This window comes from Hetaerina americana, unplaced genomic scaffold (assembly GCF_022747635.1).
Source record: "Hetaerina americana unplaced genomic scaffold, ioHetAmer1.1.p SCAF_14, whole genome shotgun sequence".
Lineage (NCBI taxonomy): Eukaryota > Metazoa > Arthropoda > Insecta > Odonata > Calopterygidae > Hetaerina > Hetaerina americana.
In genome coordinates this window covers 15,848,547-15,864,311 of record NW_027286514.1, presented here as the reverse complement: position 1 = coordinate 15,864,311, position 15,765 = coordinate 15,848,547, and the positions used below count along the sequence as shown (strand labels likewise).

At 40.2% G+C, this 15,765-nt stretch overlaps 1 protein-coding gene across 3 annotated transcripts in view; it reads left to right on the top strand.

The window, feature by feature from the left end:
* The window catches only part of LOC139686378 (apoptosis-resistant E3 ubiquitin protein ligase 1), a 162,336-nt gene that overhangs the window by 112,013 nt on the left and 34,558 nt on the right, over positions 1-15,765 (top strand). For all 3 annotated transcript variants that reach the window (XM_071583570.1, XM_071583569.1, XM_071583571.1), the window contains one exon: positions 8,129-8,297. In XM_071583570.1, the coding sequence (XP_071439671.1) occupies positions 8,129-8,297 (169 nt within the window). The remainder of the gene's footprint in view (positions 1-8,128; positions 8,298-15,765) is intronic.

The following is a 15,765-nucleotide window of genomic DNA, read 5'->3' as shown; positions in this document are numbered from 1 at the left end:
AAAATAAACGGTTGGGATGGTCTGTAGGACGATGATGAGGAAGCTATGGATTACAGAAGATAATTAGGAAGATATGTAAGAGAAATAAACTGAAAAAAATTTTAACAGAATCAGGAAGGAGAGAGTAGAGAGAGCTGTATAATAAACTAAGGGGAGAAGTTGACGGGGTGTGGTGGAGTTGGTTGCCCTTGGAAATGAGGGAACTTTAGCGCTTCGATCGCTCCATACTAATCCGTTTGGAGCGTTCGAAGAGACAGGGAGTGTACGAAAAAGTCAGTGATCATTGTCGATTTACTTCCGAATCTATTCTTCGATTTTTTATCGGAGTTATCGTCTCTTTTTCCCTTGTGTAATTAATTTTCTGACAATGATCAGCCCTGGTGACCGAAATACCTGTTATTGAATGCATTTCCTCACTTCTATTGACTTATGGGCTTCATTAGGACCAATTTCCAGCCAATAGCCCGCCCACATCATTAGTCGTGTTAATCTTACGTTGGTCGCCACTGATAGTAATGAATTTGACAAGTTATATTAGGCTCAATCAAAGTATATGTATACGGGGTTTTTTAACTGTGGAGAACTTCGGGGAAGTCGTTAAAAGATCTATTGCTTTCCCGGCGTATGTGCTGAGTGAATTCCACTCAGGTCTCCTCCTGGGTCAAGTTCTCCATCTCAGCCGAAGTTTCGGTGACCGACTCATTCTTTGCCTTCATGGCTTCTGAATCAGAATGAGATGAATAGCTTGGCCTGGTGGAAGACGCGAAAGGAATTAATTTGGAAAAGTCGTTATGTAGTCAGGGTAGGGACATGCGTACTTCATTTTTCAGTATCTTCCGTCGATATTTTTTCTGCCTTCCAAACAGTCCCCTTGCGCAAGGATATCATCTGAACTATTTTAAGAAGCGAAACCTTCTGTGTATGGGTTTTCACGCCTGTTTTGGACTTCATTCTGTTTTCCTGGCGATCCCCTTGTGGGATTCTTCCCGTGCCTTGTCATATCACGTATCCTAGGGGTCGAACCAACAGACTTGATCGAGGCGGTACGCGAGTAATTGGATTCGAACGAGCCGGCCCTTACGGACTGAACCAGCCGGCCATTATGGAATTGATCCAATCCGAGCGAGGGTGCATGTCTGGAGTCCACATTCGACGTTCGATCCGAGACCTAAGGACTGACCTCTTCCAGTGAACCGCATAAGGGAGAAAGGGTCCGCTCAAGGGTCAAATAAATACGCACAACCGGTCAGTTTAGCTTGCGGCCCTTTCTCCTAGGGTAACCTAAGATTGATCATCCATTGAAGGGAATGATTTTCGTCGAAGTCTTGCCTGGGTGGCGCCGTGGCTCGCCGATCGCGTGTGCTCCGACGGATGCCGCACTCGACGTTTGCATTGCGCACGGAAGCCTCTCGGACTGTTGATGATGGAGTAATGCCGCAGGCCTTCGCCAACATTATATCCAGAGTTTGGCCATCTGTTATGTTTCCAATCGGTGGACTGGCCTTAGTAATGATCTAAGATGTATGAGGGCCTTGGAGATACTGATTAGAATATGGCCAAGTCGTCAAACGATGTTAATTAACATGTGGTAAGACCATGTGTTTGTCAATAAATTAACGGTACCGTAATATCTAAATAAATTGAAATTGCGGTGGTAGGAATGAGTGGAGTCCTTTAAGACGTAGGTTTGTATAGAAAGTGTTCACATGCTTTTATTAAGTAACTTAATAGGAGGCATAATAATTGGAAGATAACGCAAAAAAGCATCTCCTTATGTGACTGGAGTAAGCTTCGGTCGAGCTTGATATCCATTTAGCATATGATAATTACATTATTAGCATGGTAACATCTCAAATGTATATATTTTTGAAGCTTGTTAAAAATAAAAAAAGTGATGGAAATGTTCCCTACACCTCGGGAAATAAACCTAATGCGTTTTAATGATCGTCAGAGTAATGCCTCTGCCACCAAGAGGTTTATTTTAATTTGATTACTTTTCAAAAAATTGCATTTATTGCACTTACATGACTCAGTCCTTATCAGATAGAATTTTTTTCAAGATCAATTTTAAGAAGATATGGTACAATGATCAAATAATATAATAGCTAAAAAGGACGTTTGTAGCAAATAATACACGATCGTACATATTCTGGGTACGTCAAGAAATATTATGGGAAATTTCGTACTAACATCTCAATTTGATTGTAAGAACTAGCTATGAATAATGGTGGCCAGTTTGATGACTTAACACTAGCTTTCGAAAAGCATTTGACGTAGCTGATAACTGCATGTTAATAAAAATGGTAAGATTTTAAGATGGCTAAGGGAATTATTTGGATCGCGATTAAATATTATATTACATTTTAATAGTCATAAGTCGGAATTCTTCGTTGCTACCTCTGGCGTGTTGCAAGGACCACACATGAGTGATTGGTAATGTTTGTTGTTAATTAGAGGTTTTCCACATTTTATCCAATGTAGTCAGCGTTCACAGTTAGTCGATAAATGCTTAGGAGAGGAATATGCGAAAATGACAAGTTCTTATGGCCAGGCTGAAGTACTTGATGATGCTATTGTATGAGTGAAGTAGAAGTATTTGCATAGTTTTAATTACATGTAAAAATGTGGCACGCGCAGTATTATATTACCTCATTAAAATCGAGAAATGTTTCCTATTCAAAAGCGAGACGGTTTCAATGAACACAATTAGGATCTCTGAGGAACTTAATTAAAATAAGTCAAAAGTTCAAAGAACTTATTGTTACATTATGCGATCACTTGACGTACAATTCTAGCATCAAATCTGTGGTTAATATTTTGTCGCGTCATTTTTTATTTGCGTACTGTAAACTGGATGGAATTCGTATTGCAGGCATTTTAATGTACTCGTACGTGGGCAGTTTCTTTCTTTGTGACGGTGTCCTATGTGGGCATGCAGTTTTTTTAGATGTTTTGGACAAATGCGATTTTAATTAGCCGGGCATAATGGACACTGAATTCAAAAAACTCCAACTGATGCCCTTTAAAAGTTAACCCCTAAAAAATATTTCGAGCCCATCGAATTTCCCAGGAGCTGTTTGTCAAAAAAACCTTATGCTTTTTTAAAGAAATAATCCAATGATATCGAATTTTACAGCAGCTTTTTACAATTTACGAAGCGTCTGGTCAGCAGAATCATACCTGTGATATGCAGTTGTGAATTATGTAACAGCAAGAGAAAGAATGCAACAGTTTAATTTTCGTTCCTTGTTGAAATTAATCTTTTAAAATCAAAATTCAGAGGGAAAATTGTCCTGCCATCTGTGTGTGGAAAATACATTTTTTTTCAAAAAGTCTACTTTCGCTCTAAATAATCTTCAGAAAAATATATTCAAATCGGCCCCTGCCTATTTTACTTTGTTTATTTTTGACATTTTTGTGAAAAACAATAATAAGCCTTTATCGTCTTGGCGTGATGTGACCCCAAGCAAACAAAAAAATTAGTTTTCAGATGTATTTATTGTTAAGATAATATTTGTTGCACCAATTATCAGCAGGCAACTCCGAAGTTGTCTCGTATGTTGATTTCTTTCGTATTTGGTGGGAAGCAAAGCGAGCAAATAAATAAAACTCGTTAAGAGAGGAAAGGTTGCGTGGAATCGTCCACAAGATTCCATCTTGAGTTGATCATGGCGTCACTCGCCCCTTCCTCCGCTCCCTTATCCCTTCCCACTCCCTCCTCCTTCTCCTCCAGGCGGCCGAGGGGCGCGTTTGTCACTCCGCCCCTCCATGTCGACGGCGGGCAGAAGAGGGACACGCACTCCTGGGGTTTTAGTTTTATTTAGTACCCTGCGAGCCACCGCCAGGGTGTGAGGCAGGGAATAATTACACACCAGACTACCCTTGACCCAAAACACCTTTCCCTCCTAGCGCAGTCGGACAATGGTTATTTTATTCTTAATCCCTTATCGTTCATGGAAAAACTATATCTTAAAATCTATCTGTTCTACACTTGATCTCTCTAATTTTATTGACATGATCCCTCCTACCGTAATACGATGCGGGTAATAATGTATTTTAAACATAATTGCTAAAGAGACATCCTTCCAATTTATCCAAGGGATTCAATCTTTAAATTAACCTTCGCTCCGTGAGTGATTCCCAATTTAGCTTCTTTAATATTTTGGATACGCTACTAAGTTTATCATAACAACGTTTTACAAATCTAGCTCCTCTACGCTGCACGCGATCTAATTATAAGATATAAGTATTTAATAGGGGGTGTGTTAAGTATTTAAATAAGCAAAGTTATATCTATAGTTTGAAATAAATTTCTTCCAGCAGTTTCTTCCGTAGATGTCTGTGAATGTATTTCACTCTCTCCGTGTGTGCTGAGTGAGGGGCAGGCGGTTGCACTTCCCTCCTCCCTCTTTGGCGTCGCAGTGCGGACGATGGATTCGCGCATCCGTCCCAACTTCTCCGCTCGCTCCGAAAGTGCATCGGCACGTCGCATCGCATTCCTCTTTTCGACGAATGCCACCCAGGCCCTCGACGAAGCGTGTTGATCTCTTCGTGAAATTTTCTTGCCATCCCTGATTATCAAAACTAAACTCGAGCATTGTGGGAGTTGTGCCGCGTCACGTGCGTCGCAGGGAGGGGAGACGCCGTTGCGTGACTGGCCCCCCGAGGGCTTGGGCGGAAGTGCCCATCGGACACGGCGGGAATCCCCCTCCTCATCGAGAGCAGTGCGATCGACCGTCCGAATTGGAATACGCGTCCCGAGGCGCCGCACAGTGGTCAATATCGTCTGGAAGTTGGTCATATAGTACAATAATTTCACGGTTTTCGTGAAAATGTGTGTACTATTATTTTTGAGATTGCTGGACATGAATCCGCAGTGCTAATTGCAAAAAAATTAAATTCTTGCCAATTAATTTGTAAAATATTTCCAATTTTGGCGGAGTTACCCAACTTATTTTTATTTAAGAAAAGTATATTAAATTTTTTGATGCTGCTGAACATGAATCCGTAGTGAAAATTGCGAAAAAAGTCTTGCCAAATTGTTCAATTTTTTTTAATTTCGACAGAATTGCCGTACTTTGTTTATTTAATGAAAATGTACGTATTAAAATGGATTACATAAAAATTAGGGGAAAGATTTGCTGAAAAAATAATGCTTGTCTTTTTTTTCGCCATCGGAAGCTTTAATCAGAGTAAATATCATACCCCCAGACCCAGGTTGCTCTGCCCCTGTTGACATTTGTATCATATTAAGCTTTTTACATGTTTGATGAAGTATTCTCGGGTCTTCCACCGGATCAGGGGTCCCATATCGGCCGACATTTCGATGCCCGATTTGTGCGTCATCCTCAGGGTAGATTTCTACCTGGAAATCGTAACGTCGGCCAATATGCAACCCCTGACCCAGTGGAAGACCGGAGAAAACTTCACCTAGAAAATACGCCGGGAAAGCACCAGATGCTTTTAACATGTTTTTGTGTAGTATTATCGCATAAACCTTCAGTTGCCCAGCAATATGAGAAAAACAAATTTGCACTTTCCCACAGATTTATTTGTAACGTACAACGCGTTTCAGTTCATCGAATTATCTTCAGGTATGAGAGACGACTTTAATTGTGATACGTCATATTTATACCTGTTTAAGGAAGGGGGGGAGAAAAGAGTGAGGAGTAAGGCAGGCGGGAACAAAAAGGGGAAATATGGAAAATCCAAAGAAACAGAGAACCTGAAAAATGGAGAAATAAAAGGAGGGGGGAATATAAGCACTGGTGGTTATTATTGAGGGACTGGTATCCTGGTGGTAGGAAGGAGGGAAGAATAAAGAAGGGTTAAGCGGGAAGGATACATTGAAGGGATAGAAGCAGGCTAAGGGATGAGGAACAAGTGATTCTATCTGTTCTAAACATAGCCTCTAATTTTATAGGCATGATCTCGCCTATCCTAGTACAATGTGGGTAACAATGCATTTTAAGCATCATTGCTAATTAGGTATCCCTCCAAAATATGCAAAAGATTCAATCTGTAATTTAAACTCCGCCTAGTAAGTGATTCTCGACCCAAATTGTCTAATAATTTTGATACGCTACTCAGTTTATCATGACGACGTTTTACAAATTTAGCTCTTCCACGCTGCACGCGAGCCGGTTCGGTAATTATTCCAACTTCGTGAGGATCCCATCAATACTAGCAGCATATTCCAAATGAGGCCCAACAAGAGAAGGATAGCATTTCTCCTTGATCTTTTCGTCACATTAACCCTGTACTCTTCTAATAAATCATAATTTTTTGTTAACTTATCTTCATATTTCCCGTATGTGTTTCACTAAGGAGAAGTCGTGAGTGAGGGCAACGCCTAGGTATTTAATCGAATCTACACATTCCATTTCCATGTTCCTGATACAGTAGGCGGTCGTAAGGGAATTGTTATTTTTCCAAAAATTCATCACCCCGTTCGGATTACCCGAGGAAAGTCCTACTACTTTAGGTAAATTTTTAATTTTCAACATATTTTTCAGCCGTCCAAAATGATGATGGCCGTGATGGCGATGACCTCCTCGTTCGTTCGACGTGAATCGTTTTCCACCGTAAGCCATTTTTTCAAGTTTAGAAATAAAAATAAGTCACTAGGGGCCAAATCTGGTGAATGCGGTGGATGTTGTATTAACTTGAGCAGGAATTCCCTGGTTTTCGCCTATGAAACTGCTCTAGTGTGCACTCGTGCATTGTTTTGATTGAAGAGAATTTGTTTCTTTGCCAATTGGGGACGTTATTTCTAAATTTCTTCGCTCAACCGATGAAATGATGACGCATAATACTCTCCCTTAATCGTTTGTCCTTTTTGCAAGTAATGGACGTAGATGATTCCGCGTCCGCCCAAAAAAACCGTAGTTATGACCTGTCGGCCGATTTCACCGTCGTCGCAATCTTCGGAGCCGGATTACGTTATGAAACCCTCTGTTTCGACTCTTCCTCTATCTCCGGAGAGTAGTACATATTTATTGTGCCCATGTTTCGTCCGTAGCTATGGATCGACGCTGATACTAGTCAGGATTACGACGGAGAAAGTGCAAAAACAGCCTCCGAATCGACCACACGATTGCGTTTATTCTCTCCACTGAGAGGAAACACGGTACCTATTTCCCGGGATTTTTTCACACCCAATATTTCTTGCAAAACTGGAAACACTCTATCTTGTGACTTGCCTATGGCCTCATCTACTTCGTGAACTTCTGTTTGTCGATCAATCAAAACCATTTTGTAAACTTTTCAATGGTTTCGGAGGTAGGCACTTCCACTGGACGTCCCGAAGGATGTTAATCATTTGTGGATGCACTTCCAAGTTTAAACTCATTTACCCAATTGTAAACCGTCGCAAACACTGGAACAGATGTGCCATGAACTTCATTCAACTCAGATTTTGATATCTTTCGATTGTATTTAGCGTATTAAATTGGAGGTTTTTGTCACTGCGCGAAACTCTTTTTTTTCCAATTTTCTAAATAAAAAAGTTTCTTGATTCAATAGACTATGAAAATTAAACCACGTAATAGATATAATTGAATTTTAGCCTTTACACAAAATTATTCCTTGAGTGTAATGGAACATGCGTATATTGGTTGCCGTCTCTGTTGTTTGTAAACTTGGGCAGCACCAAATTAGGATTTTGGTTGTTAAGTTGTGTCAATAATCTCCCCTCGAGTGAAGCAATCTAGTAAGGCATGTCCCACGTGACTTTAGTCATTTAAATATGACAATACTTCAATCATCAAGGTCCACAATCTCACTCCCCCACACTGCTCAGATGAATTCATAGTCGCGATGGACTTATCTTTAAAATAATTTCCTTGGGTTGTAAGATGATTGAGTTTTTGATCATGCCCAGTCATCCGGACGACCATGATCCAATCTGATCGATTTGTGTTGTTCCTCCAAGAGCTGCCAATGGGTGGGATTCTCTCTACGTTCAGTTTGGCAAAACCTCGATCACGGTTCACGGAAGCTTGCTTCACTTGCAATCTTTTCAGAGAGCTTGATCCATCCATCAAGTACATGAGAGACCAACTCCAGGGAATTAAGAATTGCGTCCCTTCTCTTGAATGCAGTTGACAGGTGCTTCTTTTGTTTCCAGGCATTTCCAGCTTGGTGAGATGTGCGGAGGCAGTGGAGGAGGGCCTGGACCTCCCGCTTCTGGAGGAGGAGGACAGGGGCCGCCTCCAACGAGCCGCACATCTCCTCCAGCAACGGCTCATCCTCCGACAGTGGCTGACGCAGCATGGCCTCACCCACCACTACCACAGGTGTGTGCATGCATCAGTCCACCCAATAACGAGAGCGCAGGCTGGTTGGGGCACGAATTGGGGACATGTTTGGGTGCACAGCATTTTTCACTACCTTGGAAGCCACCGTTAGGGGGTGTGGCAGGGGGGGAATAAACACAAGAATAATTTTGGCTCGAATATTTTCCCCCTAGTGCGGTTGGACAACGTTATTCTGATCCCTTATCCTTCGTGGTAAAAATGACATCTTAAATCTATCTGTTCTACACTTAATCTCTCTAATGTTATTGACACGATCTCGCCTACCTTAGTACTATGGGGCTAATAGTTCATTTTCAGCATCATTGCTAAAGAGACGCCCTTCCAATTAATGCAAGAGATTGAATCTTTGATTTTAGCATTCGCTCCGTGAGTGATTCCAAACCCGGATTCTCTAATAATTTTGATACGCTAATCAGTTTATCATAAAAGCGTTTTGCGAATCTAGCTCCTTTACGCTGCTTGCGATCCAATGCGGCAATCAATCCAACTTCGTAAAGATCCCATATACTAGCGGTATGTTCTAAATGAGGCATAACCAGCGAAATCTAATATTTCTCTTAAACTTTTTCATCGCATTTCCCCAATAATCTTCTAATAAATCCTAATTTTTTGTTGGATAATCTACACATTTCCCGCGTATGTCTCACCCTGGAGAAGTAGTGAGTGAGGGCAACGGCGAAGTATTTAATCGAGTCTACACATCCAATTTCGTCGTTCCTGATGCAGCAGGCGTTCCGGAGGGAATTGCTCTTTTGCCGAAAATTCATCGCTACGCATTTTTTTTAAGTTCAATTCTAATGTCCAAGGGTCGCACCAAGTATTACATATAGATACATACATATACATACATGCATTTAGGTATCTGCTATGGTTGCGATGGGGCTCATAATACATTTTCAAAATCATTCCTAAATAGATATCGTTTCAATTTATGCAATTGATGCCTTATCTTTCATAAGTTTACTTGGAATGAACCTGATGGCCGCTGAGCGCATGATATCAAAAAAGTGGTAGTGATTGCGGAGTCAATTTCTTTAACGTAAAGGAGGAATAAATGAGGTCCGATAACGCTTCCCTGGGAACACCTGAAGTAACTTTTACTGCATTGGAGCGAACTTCATGTATGAATGCTCTTTGTACCCGACATTCCAAATAATCTTAAATCCAGTCCATGATTTTTTTATCTATACCATATGCTTATAGCTTTGTGGGTAGTTTACTTTGAGGTACTTTGTCGTAAGCCTTTGTAAAATATGTTAAAATCGCGTCCACTAGAAAATTGCCCTCTCCCGAACTAAGGATATCATGAGCAAAAATCGCAAGTTGTCTCTCACTGGATTTACCCTCTCGGAAACCTTGCTGGATATTCATCAACAATTCATGACCATCAAGATGTTCCGCTATGGAACTGGCGATTAAAAGTACGTAGTATGACCTAGTATGATATGAATGTGAGGGAAATATGTCTGTATCCTCAGTATTTCGATGATTACTATATTTCTTAAAATTTGCAAATTGACTCCGTAGCACGCATTTTAGGCCATAATAGTCACTTCTTTAAAGAAGTAATTATTTCTTTTAGGCTTCCTAGTATTTCTGACCCCGTATAGAAAAAACTTAGCTTAGTCACTAGTTCCTTTTATAGTTAAGACTTTTTCGGATGTTTGTTGCGAACAAATCAGGAATATTATCGCCCCTAACTGGTGAATTGACAAGTTGGTGCATGGAGTTTAACCTAAAGGAATGTAATAGTGACTCGCAAATATTTGTGTATTTACCCCCGTTTTAAAACTATACTTGAATGCGCTCCAATCAATAGATGGGACATTGAAATCTTCACTGATTACAATGTCGCCATTGTTGTATTTGGATAAGAATCTTTTGATTTGCTGATGAAGTTTTAGTATTGAATTATTTTTGTCGTCTAGCGGGCTGTAAAATACGTATATTCCTTTTGATTGAGGACTTTTAATGGAGCACGAAACGCTTTCCAAACCATTTCCTGGAATTACCTCAGCTTTGCTGACGCAAGAATTTATAACTGGAATAAGGGCACCGCCCCCGATTCTATTATCTCTGTGGTTTCTGTAAACGGAAAAGAATTTTGGGAAAATTTCACCGTCGGCAATATCTGTGGATCAGCTTTTTCTCCCAATAATTATATCTGCGCCTGTGCTTTGAACGCCGTGATGTTATTCTGCGACTTCGCTTTTTAAACTTCGGCAATTAACTACCAATACAGATAATATTTCCTTGACATTACGGGTTATTTGAATTTTTTTACGAGGATGGTATTATTATTAATATTGAATCCCTTATTAAATTTTCGTCCGATGCTATCTGATTCGTGGTAAATGAACAATTAAGTGTATTTATAGCACTGACCCTCACTTCATTTAATTTCCAATCACTGGGAACCTTGTGATCCACTAGCGACTTTTTAATTTGATGGGTACGGTGTAAGTTCTGACGCTAGTTCCTTAAATATATTTCGGGCATTTAGTCAAACCCGGAGGATTTATTTGGCTTAATATTTTCCAGCAATCGTCTATTCCATTACACGAAATTTCAATTTTCGGCATATTTTGCCGGATACGATTTGGTAAGCTATCGGGGACATTCGGTTAGAAATTAGGTTAAGACACTTTGAGAAAAGGAATTTAATACGTTAGCCTTTTCCAATCTGCTGGTTACTCTTTCGCCTTTATCGTTTTTGAGCGAATTAACTGTTGACTTATTTCCCTGAACCTCTCTGGCGTACGACCAAAATGCTCCCGGATTCTCTTTCAAATTTTCCGCTAATCTTTTCCTTTTTCATTCGCTCAACGCTTTCCGAAATTCCTTCTTGGCATTCGCCCTAGTTATCATGTAATCATAAGTGATCTCATATCGTTTGTCGCTAGAGGTAATATTTTTCATCTTGTCGTGCCATAGCCGTTGACGTCGCAATGGTTTTTTTAAATCCGCGGTATACCATCTGGGTTCCGGGTTATATTTTATAGATGTACTAGGAAGGAACTTGACTGCTGAGCGCGTGATGTCAAGGGATTGATTCCACGTATCCTCAGTATTTAGGTTATTACTAATTTTCTTAAAATTTGCTAGTTGACAGGTTGATGTATGGATTTCGACGTAAAAGAATTTAATAGCGACTCGCATGTATCTTTTAATATATGTGGTGCTGTAATACCATGTAATAAATGTAGTACTCGTCATAATATTGCCTACCCTGCTTTGTTGTTTTCAAGCTTCTCCTTCCATCCCTCGTCTCTCTCTCTCTCGCTCGGTTGGGGGGTGGACGCCTCACGCCGTCCGCTGTCTGCACCAGTGTCTCACAGTCCCTAACTGTGGCATTAGGGGTGGAAACCATGGGTTTGCATGTCCATGTAATAGTAGAATTTCCCCCTCTTACTTTTCAATTCTGCATGACCTATCTTTTTATGGTGGAGGCTTGTCGTATCCATGGTTTTGTTTCATTTTTATTCCATTTTTCCGCATTAAAAGTAACTAATTTATTTGGTGTAAGTATCCTTGTTTTGAATTAAGTCTTCCTCCAGCATGTGCACAAATTTAAACGTTACTTGATTGTTTTTTACTGAATATTTTCTCTTTTCCCTTCCATATCCTCCCTTATCCCCTTCCCACCTGGTGCTTGTACCACATGCCACCCACCTCTTTGGTGAATCATGGGGTAATTGTTTCGATCCTTGTATTTGCCCCTCGTAAAAACTATATGTGCCCCAATCACTGGATGGGACATTGAAATCTTAACGTATTGTAACGTCGCGATCTTTGTATTGGGATAAGAAACCTTTAATTTGCTGATCTAATTTTAGTATTTCATTATGTCGTCCGGCGGTCTGTAAAATGATTGATAGAATTGAATGATATATAGATTGTTTGATTTCAGGACTTTTAATTGAGCACCAAACGCTTTCCAGACCATTACCTGGAATGACGTCAGCCCTGCTGACGGAAGAATTTTTATCTGCAATAAAGACACCTTATCCTATTTGCTCCGTCATTTCTGTGGACGGAAAAGGCTTTTTGGAAAATTTCACCGTCGGCTATATCAGTGTATAACCAGCGTTCTGTTCCAATGATTATATCTGCGCCTCTGTTTTGAATGACGTGATTATATGCTGCAACTTTTTTTTTTAACTTCGGCAACGTGGCAGTGGTCCAAAATTAATTTTGCTTGCATGTCACTCAAATTATGCAGGGAATCACTTTCATCCCCCTTCCCCGCTCCCCCTCTTTCTCTTTCTTATCTGCAGCCACAAAACTCTGCACAGCGTTGATATTCAGGAATACATGTGCGGTGTTTAAACTAAGAACGTAAAATATGCATAGATGGTAGAGTTGGCGCAAATGACCTCAGCTGTCAGTCGCCTGCCCTAAATCTACTACTACTATTAGAGTTGTTTAGCTATAATTTCGCGATTATATATATGAAAATCCCTGATTATTAAATTGCTACCAAATTTTCATTTTCACTGTTAAAATTTATTCAAAAATGGCCAGTTTCATTCCTAAGCCAACATCACGTGGTGCGAAGTAAGTCGAGGCCTTACCGTGGTGAAGGGAGGGTGGTAATGGAGGAGAAGTGTGGATTTGATTGAAAGGGAAGGCTCGGGTGGGTTAATTTGTGCCTTCAATTCACGGCAAGAGAGGGGGTTTTCACAAAAGTGGGTGGATAGGGAAGTTTTCTGGTTGAGTACAGATAAGCCATTCTTCAATTCCACATACCTTCTACCACCCCTCTCTTCATTCCATCTATATTCTTTTCCCTTGCCCTACGTCTCCTACGTAACGTCCATCCCTATACAAGTATCGTATCGCTGTGTCCAACATTCCATGGCCAGTTAACATACTCAGCAGTCTCCTTTAATTCCCACTTTTCATTTCTCATGCTCTACCTTGCCTAATACCGCTTGGTTTGTTTTCCTTTCTCTCCTATTTCCTTTTCTACTCTTCTTCCCATGTTTCAAAAAACTCAAATCAAAGCCTCTCAGCCTCAATGACCAGGGTTCTGTAACGCAAAGAAGCTTGCTCAGAATCAAATGTTTTAATAATCTTTCCTTAACATCTTTTCCAACTGTTGCTGTCATCGATACCCTCCTCTTTGTCAAAGCTCTTTTGCTTAATGATGTTCTTCCTATTATGTTTAAACTACTTTGCCCATCCTGGTCCAAAACACATCCAGTGTGGGTATACTGTTCCACCTGCTCGTGTTTATGCCCTCCTATTCTAATATTTAACTTAGCCTCTCTCTTTCTCAAAATCTTATAATGTTTCCGTTTACATTTATTATCATCCCATACCTATCATACTGATTTGATAATGTGCTTAGCAGTGATTTTAACCAAAGGATGACTGTCTGAGTAATATTTGTTCGTTTGCAATCTGTTTCTATTATACTTACTAACTTACATTCCTCTCTCCATCCTCTTTTAGCATTTTCTCCGCATATATGCTGAAACCTGAGCCTTCCGAGACATGTGCAAATTGCGGATGTCTCTACTATCACACCAATCTACTCCTATTTTCTGTAATGCATTCATTTTTCTACCCTAGTCAATCTATCGAATGCCTTCGAAAAATCTACGAAACATACAAATACATCCTTTGGGTGACCTCATTACTGCTGTGGCGTCATGCGTGCTCCCTCAATCATCCCTGAAGCGATTTTTAACCCTGCTCTCCATCCTCATGGTGATTATCATGAGAACCAATATCGTGGTGTGTGAAATCGAACTTTTTGTTCTGTAGTTCTCAATTATGACTGCCTTTTCCTTTTTTGGAATAGGAACTAACTCATCGACAAAACCTTCCGGCCAAATTCTTCCCTCATAAATTCTACGTACTTGTCATAAAAAACTCCATCTTCCACGTTTTCCGAAACGTTAAAATAGTTCTGTGGGAGCAGTTGTCTACCCACTTGGCCTTATTTGATTTCAATAACCCAAAGCTCCCTCTATTTGCCATCCAATAGATCTGAACCCAAGATATCCTCTTCTGCATCATATTCTCTTGTTTTATGTGTAAGTGTTCTGGCCTAATGTATTTTCTATTCAATTCCTCTGTATATTTCTTCCATCTCTCTCGAGTCTTCCCTGATTCAATCAATAATTTCCTGGACTAAGTTTTGCACTTATTTTTCCTTTTTATTTCCTGCTTTCACCTTTCTATATAGCACACCAATTTCATCCTTCCTTTGTAAATTTCCATTTCCTCGCACTGCGTCTACCACCACACTTCTTTCACAGTTTGTTTCCAGCCTCAGTTAAATTTAATTAATTGGCATTTTATATTTCCTTCCAGATAACTCCGTTTTTACGATATATTCTTCCATTTCCTTTTCTCGTTTATCTTTTTATTCATCTCATCTGTAATCCATGGTTTTCATTCCATGGCTCTTATCCTTTTTACTCTTCCTCTGCATAGTTTCATTCGCAGCTTTCAATATCCCTTTTATTGAATGTCCCCATTTATGCTCTGTAGTGCGCAGCTTCCTGTCATCATTCATGATATTCTCGACAGCCTTGGGACACTCCTTCTATTGTTGTTCCGGTTATTGCTTCTACATTCCATGTCCTCAACCATCTTCCACGTTTTATCCCTTTGAATCGGATACTACACTTCATTATTACTCGTAAAATGTGATATAATTAATGAATAATTCTAAAACAAAACTTTCAATTTAAAATCTCTAACCCATCCCATACCATATACATATATTATTATTTACACAATTACGTCGCAATTAGGCAAATTTCCTGGTGGCAACGGTCAGGTTGGGTCAAAGATAACTCTACAATGAAAATTGCATACGAACACATAAAAACAGAAGAGATAAAATATTTTTACATAATGACACTTCCACATCACATACAAACAAACTTCCACATCACATACAATATGCCGTCCACATCACATACAAACAATATTTTCATGACTACAATGAAGTTTATTACCCAGTGGCTGCTTTACATTTCAACATTTTAACATTAGTCATTATGGAACAATTCCACAAAGTTACGCCTGAAACTATTCATCATATAAATTGTGATCTAAATCTGCGTCCGCTCCTGTTTATGCCCTCCTATTTTAATATAAATCTGCGTCCACTCCTGGTAAATTGTGCGAATCAATCGCTCTCTTCCAATATCTGTGCTTAACCATAAAATAGTCGAGGAGATTACCACCTCCTCGCCATCCCTTCGTTTCTCGGCGAGAAAGGCTGAGGGCATTCTGCACTCCAGTGACCCTCTCCGCTGCCGTCAATTGCATGGTTGTCGAGCGCCGTAACTTAGTCGCGACGCATTCCCGCCTTCGCTCCATTCGCGTCTTCGCTCGCAGTTTCGTCTTGGCGCAATTTCCACTTAATTTTTGCGACCGTGCAGTCTGCTCTTCGTGCCGACTCTTCGCGATCCCGAGGTGAGAG